Consider the following 15,247-nt stretch of genomic DNA (forward strand, 5'->3'; position numbering starts at 1 on the left):
AAGTGCATATAATAAATAAATAAATAATAAATAAGGGCCATTCAGTCCAACCCCCTGCCAATCAGCAGGAAAATTGCATTCAAAACACCCCTGACAGATGGCCATACAGCCTCTGTTTAAAAGCCTCCAAAGAAGGAGCATCCACCACACTCCGAGGCAGGGAGTTCCACTGCTGAACGGCTCTCACAGTCAGGAAGTTCTTCCTCATGTTCAGATGGAATATCCTTTATCTAAAATTGGATGAAAAAAGTAAATCTGGAGCAATTTTGAAAAACTGCCGAGAAAGAAGGGAAAGGGAGGGCGCTCCCAGATTATCCCCTGGCGCAGGCAGCCTCCCCCTTGGACTGTCCGGCTGTCTGGGCCTCCAACTCCCAGAAGTCCTATCCAGGTTGTTCAATGGGCGGGAATTCTGGGAAGCGGAGGCCCAAAGAGCTGGCGGGCCGCCGAGGGAGGGTTCTCTCCGGATTCCCCACCCACCGTCGTAAGGCCCGCCGGAGGAGGAGGCGCCGCCGCCGGAGCTGATGGTGGGGGCGGCCGTGGAGCGCCACTCCGTCTTCTCCGCCTTGTGCTTCTTGTGCTTCTTGCCCATGGCGCCGAGGGCTCTGCAGGCCGCTCCCAAGCCCCGCCCACACGCAGCCCCGCCCCCGGAAGCAGCGCGAGCGACGCCGAACGCTTCCGGGTCTGCCTTCCCTGAGCCGGGAAGCGCGGGAGATTTGATTCCTAACGGAGAGCCATAACCTTCGGGTGAGTCTGGGCCTCTTTTTCTCCTTCACACATCATTTGAGGTGGGAACATCTTTTCCTTTCCTACACAAGATTCTCAGAGAACTCTGCCTGGTGGGGTGTGGCCAGAATCATGTCCTTTCCCAGCGTGGAGATACTGATTTCACAGAGGACCATCACTGAAACCCATGTCTGCATTGGGTAGTTATTTACACAGAACTCAGATTAGTTAGCTGATTCAGAGCTTTCCAAACATTTCATGTCATAGAATCATAAAGTTGAAAGACATCCCATGGGCCATTAGTCCAACCACCTTCCATGCAGAAAAAGCACAAAATCTTATTATTACAAAAACTGTAGATTGCCAATCACAATTTCTATATTCTAAAAATTTCTACATTGAATGTAACACGAGAACATTCACACGATTAATTAAAGACTGTTTATAATTGGAAGATAATTTTTCAATACTTTGTTAACAGTAAAACTAGAGCTTCCAAAATCACAATTACATAATGTCAGGCACAGTGACACAAAATAACACTTCCTATATTATCGAAAGATCTTCTTTCATAAACAACATCAAAAACAATGACACATGGTTTATCAATATTTCGTCAACACAATGAGCTTAGAGCTTCCAAAACAACAGTTAAACAATATCCGGCACAGTGGCACAAAATAACACTTTCTATGTTGTCGAAAGATCTTCTTCCATAAACAACATCAATGACAGTGACACACAACAAGGTCTCCTGGGTTGTTTCCCTTGTTTCGCAATGTCTTCATCAGGTGTTATGATGTTGTAATTCACTAAATAAGAAACACAGCAACATACAAATAATAGATATACTACAATCCCCAAATTGACATAGTTTTGAAAAGGTTGTCATTGTACATGCATGACTACTTACATTCTTATAGGTGGCTATATGTTGCTGTGTTTCTTATTTAGTGAATTACAACATCATAACACCTGATGAAGACATTGCGAAACAAGGGAAACAACCCAGGAGACCTTGTTGTGTGTCACTGTCATAGTCCATCCAGCATTATCATAATCCTTTCCTACTCTGGTTATCATTGTCCTTTATCAATCTGCCAGCTTACCCAAAGGCCTGGTCCCATATCCAGGTTTTTAACTTACTTCTGAAAGAGAGGAGGGATGTTGATGACCTAATTTCCCCGGGGAGTGAATTCCACAGGCGAGGGATCACCACCGAGAAGGCCCTGTCCCTCGTCCCCACCAGTCTCACTTGTGATAAAGGTGGGGCCGAGAGCAGGGCCTCCCCAGAGGATCTTAAACTCCGAGGTGGGACGTAGAAGGAGATATGTTCGGACAGGTACGCTGGGCCGGATCCGTATAGGGTTTTGTAGGTCAAAACCAGCACTTTGTGCTTGGAACTGGATCAGCAGCCAGTAGAGCTGACATAACAGGGGTGGTATGCTTCCTGTATGATGCTTTGGTAAGTAATCTAGCCGCTGCCTGTTGGACTAATTGAAGTTTCCGAACAGTCTTCAAAGGCAATCCCACGTAGAGTGCGTTGCAGTAATCTATTTGGGATATAACAAGAGCGTGGACCACTGTGGCCAGTACCTTTAAGGCGCTCCTCATATGTTATATGGTTGTTTGGAAGGGCCCCTAATCTCCAGGGCATGGTCTCCAGACCCTTGATCATTTTAGTCGCCCTACTCTGGACACTTTTCAGCTTATCAATATCTCTTTTCAAATGTGTTGCCCAGAACTGGACACAGTATTCCAGGTGAGGCCTAATCAAAGTAGAATACAAAGGCACCATGACTTACCTCAATTTAGAGACTAGACTCCTTTCGATGCAGCCCAAAATCCCATTGGCTTTTTAATCTGCGGCATCACACTGTTGACTCATGTTTAATTTGTTGTCCACAAGGACTCCAAGATCTCTTTCACATGGACTGTTGTCGAGCCATGCGTATCCATGATACTCATTCTGTATCTTTGCATTTCATTTTTATTTCATTTTTTTCCTGCCTAAGTGTAGTATCTTACATTTGTCCTTGTTGAAATTCATTGTTAGTTTTGACCCAGCTCTTTAATCATTTAAGGTCATTTTGAATCCTGTCCTCTGGAGTATTAGCTGTCCCTCCCAATTTGGAGTCATCTGCAAACTTGATAAGCACGCCTTCTAAACTTTCATCCAAGTCATTAGTAAAGATGTTGAACAGCACTGGGCCCAGGACCAAACTCTGTAATACTCCACTAGTCACTTTTTTCCAGGATGAAGAGGAACCATTGATGAGCACCCTTAGGGTTTGGTTGCTTAACCAATTACAGATCCGCTTAATAGTAGTAGTATTGCTTAGCCCACATTTACTAGACTTCCACAACTACATTTTAGTCCTTGTTCTTGAATTCTTATCCAAATGTTTTCAACCTGGTTTCCAGGATTGAAATCTTGCATCTCTTCAGGGGTGTAAATAGAGCCCCCGGTGGCGCAGTGGATTAAACCCCAGTGCCGGCAGAACTCAAGACCGACAGGTCGCAGGTTCGAATCCGGGGAGAGGCGGATGAGCTCCCTCTATCAGCTTCAGCTCCTAATACAGGGACATGAGAGAAGCCTCCCACAAGGATGATAAAAACATAAAATCATCTGGGCATCCCCTGGGCAACGTTCTTGCAAACGGCCAATTCTCTCACACCAGAAGAAACTTGCAGTTTCTCAAGTAGCTCCTGACACGACAAAAAAAAAAAAAGGGTGTGTGTGTGTGTGTGTGTGTAAATATTTTTGACATTTAATGCTACTCCACTCCCTCTCCAGTTTGGTCTGTTTCTCTGAAACAGATTATACCTCTCCATTGCTACATTCCAATCATAGGACTTGTCCCACTAGGTTTCAGTTATGCCTAATACATCTTAACTGTTTTGTTGGGCTAGGAGTTCCAGTTCATCTTGTTTATTTCCCATGCTCTGGTCATTAGTGTAAACACATTCCCCATAGCTGTTTATTTGAGATTATTGTCCCTCGCTGATTGCTACTTGTTGTATTTGTTCAACTCTTGCTTTAGCTTTTTGTGTGTTCACATCAAATCTTGATAAACTGTTGTTCCCAACAGGTTCATGCACAGTTTGGGGACTGGCTCTATGAAATACGGATGCTGCTCGGCTTGTGATTGGTCGATTCTTAGAGATACATGCGTGCTGAGTCCCTAGCCCCTTTTCTTGCGGGCAGCAATGGTTTTTCTTCAATGCCAACAAAGTGCAAAATATAAAAAATCTTATGTCAACATGAACTGAATGATCCCGCTTCCAGGAATTTGATGCCCAGCATATTGCTTTATTTCCCTTCTTTAGCCAGCCGAGCAGCCAGCCAAGAGCAATCAACCAAAAGCTGAGCCATGCTGTAAGGTCCAGACACCATAGGCGCTACTGTAGCAGTACCAACAGCTCTAGTTTTTAGTGCATTGGGGCAGCGGGTCATTGATTTTTAATGTATGGGGGATGCGGGTCACTTTGCCTATATAAAATAGGATTGCGACAAAAAAGGTTTGGAACCACTGTCTAGTGTATATACCCAGAGTTACTTAGGGATTAGTGGGGCTGCTACTTTCTCTGTTCTCCAGCTCTGAGAAAGCCTGCCTCACAATTATTATTATTATTATTATTATTATTAATATTATTATTATTAAATGTCTCCATGGCAATGCTCTGGCAATTGTAGGTAGCCTCTCTTTGTGGCTTTTTCTTTCCTTCCTCCATTTGCCTCATACACCTTCACCCTCTCTCTTTTCCTCCTTTCTTTCACTCTTCTCTTGCTTTTCTTCATACATCTGTCCCTCCCTTCCTCTTCCTCTTCCTCCCTCTGTCTTCCCCTCTTTTTCTTTGTTCCTCCCCTCTTTTGTCCCTTCCATGCCTCTCCCTTTCCTTCCTTCCCTCATTTTTCTTTTCCCCTGTTCCCTTTCTTCTCCCTTCCTTTCTCACCCTTTCTCTTTCTTTCTTTCCTTCTCTCACACTCTTATTATTTTCCCCTTTCCTTTCTTTCCCTTTTCCTTTCTTTTCCTTTCTTTACAGTCTGAAATCTGTCCAGTGTTGTAACTCCCATTAGCCCTAGATGTGGGTGGATTGGGGGGGGTGACAGTGTACAGGTCAGTCACACTGGGGTGCAACTCCCATCACCACCAGGCTATGCAGTGAAGGCTACAGATGTTGGAGTTGGGAGTTGGTAGGTAGAGTGAACCTCCTGGTCTGTTAGGAAGAGAGGAACTCCTTTGGTTGTGAGTGGGACTCAGGCAGATGACTAGATTTCACTTCCCATTATCATGCCCCCTTAACCTCAGCAGTATTTTAACTGGGCTCATGAAGGGTATGTGTTCCACCTTTGGTCCAGATCCATTGTTGGTGGCCATGACATGGCTGTCTGGATGTGGTGTGGACTTGAACTCCCATGACTTCTGTCAATTCTCTTCCCCAAACACAGCTAGCATTTTAAGTTGGATCATGATGGATTTGTGTACTATGGAACTGTAGAGAAGGGTCTACTGAGCAAACCAGTACCTACCCCATACCAGTATTGCCATCTGTTGAGGAGTTACAAAGGTGGAGGCATTACTTTTCGTTCAACCCTCATATTCATTTGTGGTACCTGGAAACTGAGTTCAGAATTATGTGGAGGGTCTACAGATTCCTGGAGAAATAATCAAATACACAAACGTGGAGGGACAACTAGAAAATTATTACACAATGTATTTCGTTCTGGTTTTCCCCTCACCTTAGTTAAATTAGAGCATTTGTAACTTTTAGTACAGTCTATATTCTGATATTATTCATTGTTTTAATCTTGTGTAAAGTTATGGTGTGTTTGAAAATGCAGAATTTTTGTTATGTTTCATTGTATTATACGAACTAATACCTTATTTGTCTGTTATTATTTTTGTTGTTTGCTATAATTTCAGGCTAAAGCAAATAAATGCAATATAACTACAGTACAAAGTTGTTTCTAAAGCTTCTGCCAATCATATTTGCTTTTACAAAATTAATTTTTCTCAAAATTGAACTGTGTATAAGAGGAAACTTAAAATGGATAGGATAGAAGGTAAACAGTTACTATGTTTCCATTACTTTTCTTGTAATTTTTCTATCTTTGACTAAATGTTTCTTGTTATATTTGTTCTTGTGTGTCTGATAAACACACAAGGCTAGTGTTTTTGAAACAGAAAAAACACCCAACTATTTTTAATTTTTTTTTCATATTTTCTATTTTCACCAATTAGGTTTCTGTAAAATGGATGAAACTGCAAATGGTTTAAAACTGGCTCTTCAAAATGACTGTGAATCCTTGCCTATACATATAGAAGTTCATCAGAAATCAAACAGGTTGGTTTTGAGTCTGAAGTATTTCCTATACAGAGCACCTCTCCTGATTACTTTTTCATGGCCATGTATTGCAAGGGCAGAAATGAGTGGTGCCAAAAGGTGATAAGGCATTATCCATAACATAATGTATGGATCTTACCACAGGTCTTGAAATTTTTTTAAATTAAAATAATCTGCTACTCAAAATAGATGCAGTTGAGAGGTTACATTTGTGAAACTGGATTGTTGTAGGTTTTTTCGGGCTATATGGCCATGGTCTAGAGGCATTCTCTCCTGACTTTTCACCTGCATCTATGGCAAGCATCCTCAGAGGTATAGCCAGAAAAAACCTACAACAATTCAGTGATTCCAGCCATGAAAGCCTTTGACAATACATTTGTGAAACTGTTTGATCACTATACACCTTCCAAAGTAACAGCCAGAAATCTTTTAAAGACCCTTTGGAAATATCTTAGATGAAATTGTTCGGAACTGATTTGAGAAACCATTTGCCAAGTATATGGCTTGTCTCTTCTCCCATTTCTTAAAGTTGAGAAAATTATTTTTGAGAAGGCAGGTTTATATATATGTTTTGCTTATATATCCTGCTTATTATATGCAGACAGCTCCCATGTTACAAACAAGATAGGTTCTGTAGGTTTGTTCTTCACTTAAATTTCTATGTAAGTTGGAACAGGAACATTTTAAAGCAGGGGTCCTCAAACTAAGGCCCGGGGGTCGGATGCGGCCCTCCAAGGTCGTTTACCCGGCCCTTGCTCAGGGTCAACCTAAGTCTGAAATGACTTGAAAGCACACAACAACAACAACAACAACAACCCTATCTCATCAGCCAAAAGCAGGCCCACACTTCCCATTGAAATACTAATAAGTTTATATTTCTTAAAATTATTCTTCATTTTAATTATTGTATTGTTTTAAAGTGTTCTTTGCATTACAAAGAAGATATGTGCAGTGTGCATAGGAATTCATTCATGTTTTTTTCAAATTATAATCCGGCCCTCCAACAGTTTGAGAGACTGACCTGGCCCTCTGTTTAAAAAGTTTGAGGACCTCTGTTTTAAAGTGTAACTCCAACCATTTTGATGGTCAAGGAAGAGTTAGCACCCCTGTAACTTTTTTTTTATGTCTGTGACCCTGTTTAGAAGATTTCATCTCACTTTCTGTTCCTATGATAACTGTCATGAATGACTTTTTATTGCAATTTCCAGTGTGAGAGTGTATATCAGATTACAGAAAAACATTTAGACAAAGAATGACATTGGACATACAGATTCCATGCAACTACATTGGATTTACAATTATATTGGTTAACAAACAAACAAAGGGGAATTACATTTTCACTCAACATTCACACACATGTACACGCATTCATCCACATGCATCCAAATATTACCATATCATTTTCTCCCTCCTTGGAGAAGCACCTCTTAGGCCAGACCTTGCTTTCCTGCAGCCTGCCAACTTATAGTTCCATAACTTCCATTACACCATAACTTCAAAATGCTGAAATGCCAAAACTTCTTCCCTAAGAACAATGCCAAGGACCAGATCTCTGTTTCCATACAGCAGAACCTGACTCCCTGCACAAAATCTAAGACTCCAAAAACGCACTTCTTCCTCTTCCCTTGAAGCCCCAAAGAGACCAGACTTCTCCCTTGCAGATCTGCCATTCCATAGTAGATTATCTCTCTCCTTCCCATGGAGCAGAGCATAGTGGGTGAACCAGACTCCTCAGGTCGGTCACAATTTGAGCATTATTAGACTGAGTCTTTTATAGGAATATTCTGTTGATGTAGTCCCAAAGTTGTAAATTAATGATAGACGTCTTCCATCCTGGCTCCATCTCAGTTTCCTGGCCAGATGTTGACTCTTCTTGATTGGTGTTGACAAACACAAGGCTTGTGTTGACTTCCTTCTTAACATAAGGAATGTTGCAAACATTTCTGTTATTACTGTCCCAGTTCTTATCAGGGTTTCTCATTAGCAAGTCCAGCAAGCAGGTAGTTAGTCATTGCAGGCCTTAATATTATACTGGTGTCTCCAAAATTATTAACTCTATTCATACATCCACCTTCCATTCTTCCATTCATTCCCACACCATATTAAATTCATATTTGTCAAATCTGTGCATTGAATTTCTTGTGACACAACTGCATATTGAAAAGTTTGGATTATCATATAAACAAGGATTGGTGACAAAAGCTTCAGTGGAGACACCTTTTCCCCATGATTATTCTTCCAGGAGTGAATTTCCCTTCCTAGGGGTAGTTTTCCTTTCACTTCCTGTTGTATCACTCCTATTTGTAACTAGGAGTCATATGTAAGGTGGATGTTTGTAACTTGGGGACTGTCTGGATAGGGACTAATTAACAGGTTTCTTAATTTTGGCTATTACTTTACTTGTATAGTGAAAGTTAGCATCTTAGGTTCAATTTTATTTTTCTTAACGTTTCTTCTTCCATATACACTTTAGGTATGAACAAGGATGCAATAATCAGGATTACTGGAGTTAGCATACCTTTTTGCACAGCAGAGGATTGTACTGGATGCCCTTGTGGTCTATTTCTATAATTCTTTGTGTGTGACTGAAAGGAAGGTTATTGGTCAGTCCTAGCTTTGCCATTTCTTTCAGTCTCTCACAAATATACTATCACATTCTTAGAAGATTTTAATATTTATTTCAGTTTATACCATTGTCATTTTAGCATGAAAATGTTTAATACTTTATAAACTATCATATTCAATGCTGGGTTTTAACTTTGCTTTTGACATTGTTTCTTAATGCCTAAATGTATATGTTCTTATTCTGACATTTGTTTTTGATGCTGGTCATTGGCCGTAATAAAAACCCACTACTACTACTATATAGCTGAAGAAATTATATTTTTGCCCCCATCCTAATCAGCACTGCAAAGAAAGAAGATATCAGATTGAGTGTCCTGAAGCTATTAAATAGACATAATATTGTATTTGGTGATTACAAGTGGACGGAGTTTGATGACCATTTCCTAACAAACAATGTGCAATCCATTGCAATTGTGGATACAGAACTAAAGCTGAAGGAAAGACAGGTATGAAAAAACCTTACATTATTCAGAACTCTTTTGTAAGACAAAATATTTATATTTTCTGGATGAAATTTTTCCCCAGACTATTTGATCCCTTATTTTCAATTCTACAAGACAGTGGATAATATGTATTCACACATAATTCATAAGTTGGGAATAATGGAGCAGAAACAACATTGTTTATTACTAGCTCATGAAGGACCACATTTTAGAAAGTTATTTACAAGAACAGCTCCTGTAAACAGTAAACTATCAAAACAGAGAATGTGTATTAGACTTACACAAAATACATTGCATGAGCAAAATAAGGGGAAAAATCCCTGTGTTTCCAAGCAACATTCTGATGTGTTATTTCCAAAGTGCTACCTCATTCTGTTGCAAGTATAAATCAGGCAGATTTACTATAATTTGTGCCAGATTCCATTTGCTAAATACAGGGTTAGGCAGCATAACTTCATTTTTTCAAAAAAAAAAAATACAACCCATTGTATGAATCAGATTTTTTAAAATAATGTAGGCACATACCTAAAGTTTTGTTTTACGTAGTGTTGTAGATCAAATTAGGTAGGTGACGTTCCCCATTCTCTATACACTGAGTAAACCGATTTCTGGCATTTGTCATGTCTCTTGCCGGCATAGCAGGCGTTATGTTGGAAATTTCTTCCTGGATGTTGGTCTTCAAATCTTACAGGGTCCTTGGACACTTCACATAAACACAGGATTTCAAAAAACCCCATAGAAAAAAATCACAAGGGGCCATATCTGGAGAGCGGGCCGGCCACTCCAAATTTGCTCGAAAAGTAGGTCTCAACAGCAAAAGCACGCTCCTCATTGTTCCAATGCATGATGGCAACTGAACTGTGTCAGGAGAAAACGTTATACTCCCGCTTCTCGAACGAGACCACTAGCACTCTGCTACGTTTTCAACCGACTGAATGGCACACATTTTAAAAAAGGAAGTTATGCTGCCTCACCCTATACTTCTTCCAAAACAGCCTATATAGTACTGTTGTTATAACTTGGTAAATATGATATTTCATGGGCTATATATTTTAAAAATCACTTAAAATATTCCAGAATTATTTACTAAAAGATGATTGAGGATGTAATTCTAGAAATGTCTATTATAAACACTTGGCCACGGTAGTCCACGCGCTGGTTACATCCCGTATAGACTACTGCAACACTCTCTATGTGGGGTTGCCTCTGAAGACTGCTCGGAAGCTGCAAATGGTCCAACGATCGGCAGCCAGGTTGTTAACAGGAGCGGCACTCAGGGAGCATACAACTCCTCTGTTGCGCCAGCTCCACTGGCTGCCAATCTGCTACCGGGCACAATTCAAAGTGCTGGCTTTAGCCTTTAAAGCCCTAAACGGTTCTGGCCCAACCTATCTGTCCGAACGCATCGCCCCCTATGAACCAGTTAGGACGTTAAGATCGTCCGGGGAGGCCCTGCTCTCGATCCCGCCAGCTTCACAAGCATGGCTGGCGGGGACGAGAGACAGGGCCTTTTCAGTGGTGGCCCCTCGGCTGTGGAACACCCTTCCTGCAGACATTAGATCGACCCCCTCCCTACTGGCATTCAGGAGGAGAGTGAAGACCCGGCTCTTTGAACAGGCGTTTAATTAAGCAGTGCAATTAATTGATTTATTATTGGAACATGGAATAATGGACAATGAGATCAGATTATGACTTTACTGATGAGACGTGATGGATTAGTTATATTGATGTATTGATGTATTGTTATATTGATGTAGTTGCCATGGTTACCGCTTTTAAATGCTAATGTTGTGCACTTTGTATACTGATTTGGTTGTAAACCGCTCTGAGTCGCCTAAGGGCTGAGAAGAGCGGTATACAAATGAAGTAAGTAAGTAAATAAATAAATAAATAAATAATCAGAGTTCAGTAGAAGATAACATGTTCCTGGCAAGTATATATAGGATTACAGCCTAATTTGTTTGTCCCTATTCACTGCAGCCTATTAGCCTGCATAAGTGCAGCCTTTCAATCCATATTTTTCATCTCAATGAAGAAGCACCCAGTACTGAAAATCTAGAAGCAGAGGATGAGGATATTATTGCAGCTAATCACTGGGTATTACCTACAGGTATTTTCCTTTGTTACAACTTTTAAACTAGTCGCCAAGGAATTCAGAAAAAGTACAAGTTTAAGGCATGTGGTTGTTTATTTTTATTCAAGAGGATCTTGGAGCATGGTTTTATTGCTTATGTGGGCAGGGGCACATTTACATGAGAATTGTGGAGGAACATTATTATTATTATTATTATTATTATTATTATTAACTTTATACCCTGCAAAATCTCCCGAAGGACTCGATGTGGCTTACAAAGGCCAAGGCCACCAACAAAACAACAGCATATAAATACAACAGTAAAACTCATAAAGAAAATAATAAAACATCAAGCAAAACAATAAAACACTAAAACTGACACCATGACGCATTTAAAACCAAATGTAATGGATAAAATTTAAAAAGGGCTGGACTTGATAGGTGGTATGTAGAGGTTTTTAGAGGTAGGTGCAATGTGCAGACAATCCTAAAACTCTAACAAAGTGCATTTGGGACATGATGCCAGGAGTTTCCTATTCTGGAAAGGCACACTGGAACAGCCAGGTCTCAGGCTCTTCCTAAAGATTGCCAACGTTGGGGCTTGTCTGATGTCCTTGGGGAGAGAGTTCCAGAGTCGGGGGGCCACCACAGAGAAGGCCCTGTCCCTCATCCCCACCAAACGCGCTTGCGACGCCGGTGGGATCGTGCGCAGGGCCTCACCAGATAATCGAAGGGAATGTGTGGGTTCGTATATGAAGATGCGGTCATGCAGGTAGGCGTAGGTAGGTAGGTAGGTAGGTGGGTTCGTATATGGAGATGCGGTCACGCAGGTAGGTAGGTGTAGGTAGGTAGGTAAGCAGCAAATGGAAAACAAAACTATATATATATGGGGGGGGAGTTCTGAAATAAAGTACATTGAATTCTATAATGGAAAGCATCCCTGCAAGGACAAGAAAATATGTCGTAGCTGTGACTTTTCAGCTGTGCCTTTAATTATCTTGTAAAACTGAAATGGGTTTAAGTGCCAATAGGAATGTTGAGCTTAAATTTCTGGACTAAAATCTATTAAAATGCAGAACACATTGATAAGTTTTTTAGATGTCTTTGTCTCCATACATTGTTGCCACTCTGTTTCATTTATTTTTATCTCTAAATCTTCTTCCCAGATCTCCTTGGAGATGTAATTTTTTTGTTTTTCCTTCCTTTATTTCAATTATTATCTTATATACTTTACTAGTTATTCCTTTCAAATCTTCATGCTCCTCTACAACCCTTCCATCTAGAAAACTTATGAATATAGGTTAAAGAAAATTATTATAAGTTAATACAGATATGGTACCCAACACCAGTAAGAATAGCAAATATAAATAAAAACTATTCAAAAAATTGCTGGAGAGGATGTCAAGAATCAGGAACATATATACATATTAGGGCTGGGCGGTTTCGTTTCGTAATTTCGTAATTCGTTAAAAATTCGTTATTTTTTTTATAACGAAGCGATAACGAACCATTTAGGAGCAACTAAAAAACGAAACGAATTTTTAAATTCGTTTCGTAATTGTTTCGAATTCGCTATGTATTCGTTTTGTTATCGTTTTGAAATTGTTTCGTTATTATTTCCGCATGTCTGGGGCAAGTTTTATAGTTGTTGTTTGTTTAATCAGTGAAAAAAAGTTATAAATATCACACCAACAGTCAACAACAGAGGGAGAGGGAAGCTTCAGAAGTTCCCCCTGTCCCATATGGAGGTTTTTTAGCGTATTGCGCGGTCGCGCCTGCCATTAACGAATCGATTCGTAATTGTTTCGTTATTGTTTCGTATTGTTTTGTAATTTACAAAATTTCGTAAATATCAAACTTTTTAAAAGAAAAATTTCGGAATTCTTTTAAAAATCGAAACGCAAAAACCCCCAAAAAACGAATCGATTTTAGAAACAATTTTTTCCGTGGTTGGACAGCCCTAATACATATGTGGTGGCAATATAAATATGTAAATAAATTTTGGGGGAAAGTATTTAGAGAAATAGAAGATATAATGAGCATTAAAATAGAAAGAAGTCCTAGTATAGCCTTATAATAAGCAATGGAAAAAAGAGGATAAAGATGCGAAAACAAATTTATTAACAATAGCAAGACTGCTTATAGCAAGGAACTGGAAAAGAAAAATAAATATACAAATAGAAGAGTGGTATAAGGAAGTATGGAAATTGGCAATAAATGATAAGATGACATGTATATTAAAAGTTAAAAGAGGTATATGGAAACAAAGTGATTTTGATGATGTATGGAGAAAATTTATTGAAAAAGGATTTAAAAATAAAGAAGGACAATTACCTCCACAAGAATTGAAATTTTGGACCGATGGTATGTAAAAGCCGTGGCTTGGGAGGGGGTTAGGGGAGCACAGCGGTGAGGGATAGATAATATGTATAAGCAGAAAAATAACACTAGATGCCAAAGTTAAAGTATGGTAGGTTGTATTGAAAAATATGTATTTGCTGCAAAACAAACAATGTATAACAAATGTATTGAATCATGATAAAATAAAATAATTTTAAAAAATGCAGAACGCATAAAATTGCTTAACCTGTTGTTGATCATGTCTCTTGAATTATAGTAAGAAATGAAGTCATATCAGAAGAGTTCTACTGCACTATTGCTGAATATTAAAGACAGTTTTAACATTTTACTGCTTTATAGAAATTTATATTTGGGATGACATGTACTGCTTGTTTTTTACAGTTGAGTTCCATGGTCTGTGGGATAGCCTTATTTATGATGTTGAAATAAAATCCAATGTAAGTATAAAGTGTGCATTACATATTAAACATTTGTCTTCCTACCATTCAGTGGCTTCTTCTTTCCCACTTGTGATATTGTTTAGGTAGAAGTGAAGGCCTGTAAAATTAGAGAAATAAAAATAATGATTTCACAGAAGCAGAAAGAGAGGTTTCTGCAGCGAGACTGATGTTGTACAGAGTGGAGTGAGTTTCAGCGGCAGGGAAAGAAATGCTATGTCTACCAGCCTCACTTGCTACTTGGTGGAACAACAATCCTTCCATGTAGTCAACCCAAATTCATTATATTGTTGCTTATTACAGTCAGTTGTCATGAGCCGCTATTTGTGGTGAACTGGGTAAAGAAGGCATGTTTCTAACTACAGGCAGTCCTCGAGTTACCAACATCCACTTACAAACCGCTCATAGTTAAGAACAGGAGTGAGACAACAGGAAGTGAGAGAAATCTGCCCCTCGGGAGGGAAATTTATTTATTTATTTATTGACGACATTTATATGCCGCCCTTCTCACCCCGAAGCGGACTCAGAGCGGCTTACAAGATATAGATAGATAGATAGATACAATATATTATATTAGCATAGTACAATATCAGTATTATATATTACTATATTGTACTATACCATTGGAGACCCCGGTAGCGCAGTGGGTTAAAGCACTGAGCTGCTGAGCTTGTTCATCGAAAGATCGCAGGTTCGATTCCGGGGAGCGGCGTGAGCTTCTGCTGTCAGCCCTAGCTTCTACCAACCTAGCAGTTCGAAAACATGCAAATGTGAGTAGATCAATAGGTACCGCTCCGGCGGGAAGGTAACGGCGCTCCATGCAGTCATGCCAGCCACATGACCTTGGAGGTGTCTACGGACAATGCTGGCTCTTCGGCTTAGAAATGGAGATGAGCACCACACCCCAGAGTCAGACATGACTGGACTTAATGTCAAAGGAGTATCTTTACCTTTACCTACTATACCATTACATTGTAATATTATTAGTAATATTACGTGTAATATAAAATATATAATTATAATATTATTATATTGTATTACATTATGATATTATAAATATTATGTACAATATATTAGATTACATTATATTATATTTAACTTTCAACTCCCAGAATTCCTAACAACTGTCAGGCAGGTAAAGGTAAAGCTTTTCTCCTGACATTAAGTCCAGTTGTGTCCGACTCTGGGGTGTGGTGCTCATCTTCATTTCTAAGCCAAAGAGCCGGCGTTATCTG

The 15,247-nt window shown here is 39.7% G+C and overlaps 2 protein-coding genes across 7 annotated transcripts in view; one reads left to right on the forward strand and one right to left on the reverse strand.

The window, feature by feature from the left end:
* The window catches only part of BRD9 (bromodomain containing 9), a 43,729-nt gene extending 43,095 nt beyond the window's left edge, over nucleotides 1–634 (reverse strand). For all 6 annotated transcript variants that reach the window (XM_060781475.2, XM_060781478.2, XM_060781474.2 and 3 more), the window contains exon 1: nucleotides 478–634. In XM_060781475.2, the coding sequence (XP_060637458.1) occupies nucleotides 478–589 (112 nt within the window). In that variant the 5' untranslated portion in view covers nucleotides 590–634. The remainder of the gene's footprint in view (nucleotides 1–477) is intronic.
* An 11-nt stretch (nucleotides 635–645) lies between these two features.
* The window catches only part of TRIP13 (thyroid hormone receptor interactor 13), a 38,761-nt gene continuing 24,159 nt past the window's right edge, over nucleotides 646–15,247 (forward strand). Inside the window, exons 1-5 of the mRNA XM_060781480.2 lie at nucleotides 646–744; nucleotides 5,970–6,072; nucleotides 8,978–9,143; nucleotides 11,121–11,250; nucleotides 13,957–14,012. Coding sequence (XP_060637463.2) covers nucleotides 5,981–6,072; nucleotides 8,978–9,143; nucleotides 11,121–11,250; nucleotides 13,957–14,012 — 444 coding nt within the window. The 5' untranslated portion in view covers nucleotides 646–744; nucleotides 5,970–5,980. The remainder of the gene's footprint in view (nucleotides 745–5,969; nucleotides 6,073–8,977; nucleotides 9,144–11,120; nucleotides 11,251–13,956; nucleotides 14,013–15,247) is intronic.

The sequence above is a fragment of the Anolis sagrei genome, chromosome 6 (assembly GCF_037176765.1).
Source record: "Anolis sagrei isolate rAnoSag1 chromosome 6, rAnoSag1.mat, whole genome shotgun sequence".
Classification (NCBI taxonomy): Eukaryota; Metazoa; Chordata; class Lepidosauria; order Squamata; family Dactyloidae; genus Anolis; species Anolis sagrei.